The sequence below is a fragment of the Panthera pardus genome, unplaced genomic scaffold (assembly GCF_024362965.1).
Source record: "Panthera pardus isolate Hobbes unplaced genomic scaffold, ASM2436296v1 HiC_scaffold_6, whole genome shotgun sequence".
Lineage (NCBI taxonomy): Eukaryota > Metazoa > Chordata > Mammalia > Carnivora > Felidae > Panthera > Panthera pardus.
The window spans coordinates 46,929,978-46,934,415 of record NW_026526991.1 but is presented as its reverse complement, the minus strand read 5'-3'; the positions used below and the strand labels follow the sequence as shown (position 1 = coordinate 46,934,415).

Sequence of the window (4,438 nt, the reverse complement as noted above, 5' to 3'; positions counted from 1 at the left end):
TGGTGAGAATTAAATGACTGCCCATAGTAAGCATTTAATCATGTGGGTTGTTGTCGATGCTACCGTCGCTATCATCTTGTGGCAGACCGTACAGTATTCAAAACATTCACCAAGGAAAGGCTCAGGTAGAACAGTCCCTCTTTATAGGGAAAGGAATCCCTGAAGAAGGGCTGAAGCAAGTAGAATTCCTGTCCAAGTGACATTATAGGATCAGAGACATGAGAGTGGGATCCAACAGAGGAAAAAAAAGGTACAGATGGTTGGGGTAGAGGGGGGCTGGGCTAAAGAGAATTTGGATCTGGAAAGAGACTAGAGAGGGAACTTGTATAATGAAAAGATTGTTTGCCTTGTGGTGTGAAATGATGCCTTCTCCTCCATTTGTCGTGAAAACATCAGTAAAATCTACATTACTTGCCAAATTGGTTAGGATAAAATTCAGCAGAGTAATAGAAACTCCAAAGAGCAATGTCATAAATAAGACAGATGTTTCTCTCTTACATATAAGAAGACAAGAAATAGTGTAGGGTTGGTATACTAGCTGTACAGTATATCAAGATCCCTCCAGTTTCCTGTTGTTTTGCCATAGGTACAGCCCTTATCTTCTTGGTCTAACATGAATTTTGGAGCACCAGTCACCATAACTATATTCCAAGCAGCACTGTCAAAGGATAGGTACACACTCGTCTTTCAAGATTTTCCACAAATACCACACAATACTTCCTCTTAAATTTCAATGGCCAAGAACTCATCCCAAAGCCACTCCTAGTAGAGCTGTAGGGTAGGAAGTGTAGTCTTTTTTGTGGAACCAACAATATGCCCACCTAAAGTTCAGAGTTCTCATCCTGAAGAAGGGGATTTAATCAATGCTTATAGATTGTATTTGTAGGTATGTTATTACTATCTGTTTATGTGTGGAAAAAAGATGTGCATACTATGTGGGTCTACTGAATGCAAAGTACAAGGCTATCAACAGGAGCCAGTTTCACAAGAGTTAGGTCATTAAAAAAGCTGTTTCCCAGGGCGCCTGGGTGGCTCAGTCAGTTGAGCTTCCGACTTCTGCTTGGGTCATGATCTTGTGGTTTGTGAGTTCGAGCCCCGTGTCGGAATCTGTGCTGACAGCTCGGAGCCTGGAGCTGCTTTGGATTCTGTGTCTCCCTCTCTCTCTCTGCCCCTCCCCTGCTCACACTCTGTCTCTCTCTCTCAAAAATAAATAATAAGCATTACATTTTTTTAAAAAAAGTTGTTTCCCTTTTTTCTTATTCAATTTTTAAAAAAAAATTTTTTTAATGTTTTATTTATTTTGGAGACTGAGACAGAGCATGAGCAGGGGAGGGGCAGAGAGAGAGAAGGAGACACAGAATCCGAAGCTGGCTCCAGGCTGTGAGCTGTCAGTGCAGAGCCTGACGCGGGGCTCAAACTCACAAACCATGAGATCATGACCTGAGCCGAAGTCGGATGCTTAACCGACTGAGCCACCCAGGTGCCCCTCTTATTCAATTTTTATTACAGTTATTAGCTAGCACTTAAATATTGATTCCATATAAGTTTGCATCTTACTCTTAGCTCTCCAATGAGATTTGGCTTTGCTGAAGTTTTGGTAGGCCTACAGGTCTAGTGTAGGGCAGGTGATGCATCAGAAACAAACTGCAAAAAGATATTACTGTACTGCAACGATACATTTTTTTATATGGTAGTGGATTAGATCCTTAAGTATGACCCCTCACCCAGCCTAATGTTATAAAGGTCTATAGTTCTCAAACTATTTGATCTGATTCCTCCTGGGATGCCTCAGTTACTGAACTTGGGCATTTGTGAACTACAAGAAAGGCAACAGGGAGCTGAATCCACTCATTTGTATCCTTATTTGGTGTATAGATCCCCAGCACTCCTTGTTTCATAGTTTTTTTTGTTGTTGTTGTTGTTGTTTTTTTTTTAAGTTTAAACAAATTTTTATTACACAAAGGTTGTCACATAATTGGATATTTCTCTACTTTGTACACAATTATTCTTACTCTCCACAGAAAGGCTGCTTCTTAACTTTTCATCTGGTGATGGCAAGCACTAAAATCCTGATTTTAACAGAATAATAGTAAAAATGCCTCAGTGATTTAAGTTGAAAGCAGTACATTGGTACATGGCTCTTGCATTCAGTTATCAGGAATGTACAAATGTCTTTTTATTCAAAAATACAAAATAAATTATCTGTAGGCATGGACAACGACAGCAGTAAACCATTATATGTTGTCAACTGAAACCAGTAACTGATGGTTATAGTGATTTTCTTAAACATCAGCCAGCCTTTTCTTCAGTCATTTCCTTCAACTGACTTCTCTGAAGTTATTCTTGAGGAGCACTGCCTTGAGCTTCCTCTCACAGTTCATTAACAATGGTAAAGCGCTATTCTAGGAATTAGAACATGCCACCTCCCATACCACCTCCCATTCCTCCCATTCCGCCCATTCCAGGGTCCTTCTCTTCCTTAGGAATTTCGGTGACTACAACTTCTGCTGTAGTTAACAGAGAGGCCACTCCAGCAGCATCCAATAAAGCAGTTCTTACAACCTTAGTTGGATCAATGATTCCCTTTTCTACCATATTCACAAAATGTCCAAGCATAGCATCATAACCAACTTCTGAGGAACTCTGCATAATTTTCTCAACTATCAATGATCCTTCAACACCTGCATTCTTAGCAATGGTCATTGCAGGAATTTTGAGTGTTCTCTTAATGATTTCTATACCAATTTTTTGATCTTCATTAGCTGGAGTTATTGAATCCAAGGCTGGAATGCACCGAAGCAGGGCACAACCCCCTCCCAGAACAATGCCTTCTTCAACAGCAGCTCGGGTAGCATTGAGGGCATCTGTAACTCTGTCTTTTTTTTCATTCACTTCAACATCACTTGTGCCACCAACCTTCAGCACAGCTACTCCATCTGAGAGTTTTGCCAGACGTTCATTCAGTTTTTCCTTTTCATATTCACTAGTTGTGATATCTAACTGTTCAATGATTTCTTGGATACGTTTTTCAATTTGAGCCTTGTCACCTTTTCCTTTTAAGAGCATGGCGTCATCTTTGGTCACAATGACTTCTCCAACTTTTCCTAAGTCATGAGGCTGAACATCTTCAAGATTTAGAGTCAACCCTTCTTCTCCGAACACTGCACCACCAGTAGCAATAGCCATATCTTTAAGCTGGTTCTTTCTATTGTCACCAAAACCTGGAGCTTTGACGGCTACAACCTGAAGACCAACTTTCAGCCTATTCAGAACAAGTGTACTCAGAGCTTCTCCATCAACATCTTCAGCAATTATGACCAAGGGCTTACGGTGAGCATTGGCAATTTCAAGAGCAGGTACAATGGACTGGACACTAGAAATTTTCTTTTCACTCAACAAAACATAGGCATCTTGGAATTCACATTTCTGCCCTTTTGATGTATTAATAAAGTATGGAGAAATATAACCTCGATCAAATTTCATGCCTTCAATAATTTCTAATTCATCATTTAGTGTTTTTCCATCCTTTACTGTGATGACACCTTTCCTTCCAACCTTTTTCATTGCATCAGAAATGATGTTGCCAATTTCTTTATCTCCATTTGCAGAAATGGTAGCAACCTGAGCAATTTCTTCAGGGGTTGTCACAGGTTTAGACTGCTTCTTAAGTTCAGCAATTACAGCATCAACAGCTAACATCACACCTCTCCTGATTTCCACTGGATTAGCACCTTTGCTAATCTTCTCGAAGCCTTCCTTGGCAATAGAGCGTGCCAGGACAGTAGCAGTAGTGGTGCCATCTCCAGCCTCTTCGTTTGTGTTATTGGCAACGTCTTGAACAAGTTTAGCGCCAATATTTTTATATTTATCTTTTAAATCAATTGACTTTGCAACAGTCACACCGTCTTTTGTTACTTTGGGACTGCCCCAACTCTGTTCAATAATCACTGTTTTTCCCTTTGGCCCCATAGTAACAGCTACAGCATCAGCTAAAAGGTCTACACCTTGAAGCATTAAGGCTCGGGCATCTGCACCAAATTTTACATCTTTGGCATAGGCCCGAGTAAGATGAGGAGCCAGTGCCCTGGACACTGGCCTAATTTGGCGAAGTACTGCGGGTAACCGAAGCATTTCTGCGGGGCAGCGGCAGGGCGTGCGGACGATGAGGCAGGCCGTCGGAGGCGAGTGAGGGCTGTTTCACAGTTTAAAACAAAAGTAGCCTTGAACTGAGTCATCATGTCATCAGTCTTTGAACTTGAATTGGCTTTTATAAGCTGGTCCAGTGCCAACAGAAAACGATTATGCTACACATATTTCCAGCAGTTTTCATGTACTCTTACCACATTTCTGTATCATTAGGCCAGCATGACCTATGTACACAGATCAGACCAAAAAGAAAAGCTGATGGCGCTTCAGCTCCGTTCAATGCCCCTATTTA

General features: G+C 41.1%; 1 protein-coding gene across 1 annotated transcript; it reads right to left on the bottom strand.

Moving 5' to 3' along the window:
* Window positions 1–1,937: 1,937 nt before the first annotated feature.
* LOC109270501 (60 kDa heat shock protein, mitochondrial-like) lies at window positions 1,938–4,191 on the bottom strand. Its single transcript, XM_053895568.1, has one exon. It carries the CDS (start codon window positions 4,129–4,131, stop codon window positions 2,410–2,412), a length of 1,722 nt encoding a protein of 573 aa, XP_053751543.1. The 5' UTR covers window positions 4,132–4,191; the 3' UTR covers window positions 1,938–2,409.
* Between the last annotated feature and the right edge of the window lie 247 nt (window positions 4,192–4,438).

Coding starts and splice junctions, on each gene's coding strand:
- LOC109270501 (XM_053895568.1), bottom strand. CDS start 4,131: ATGCTTCGGTTACCCGCAGTACTTCGCCAAATTAGGCCAGTGTCCAGG.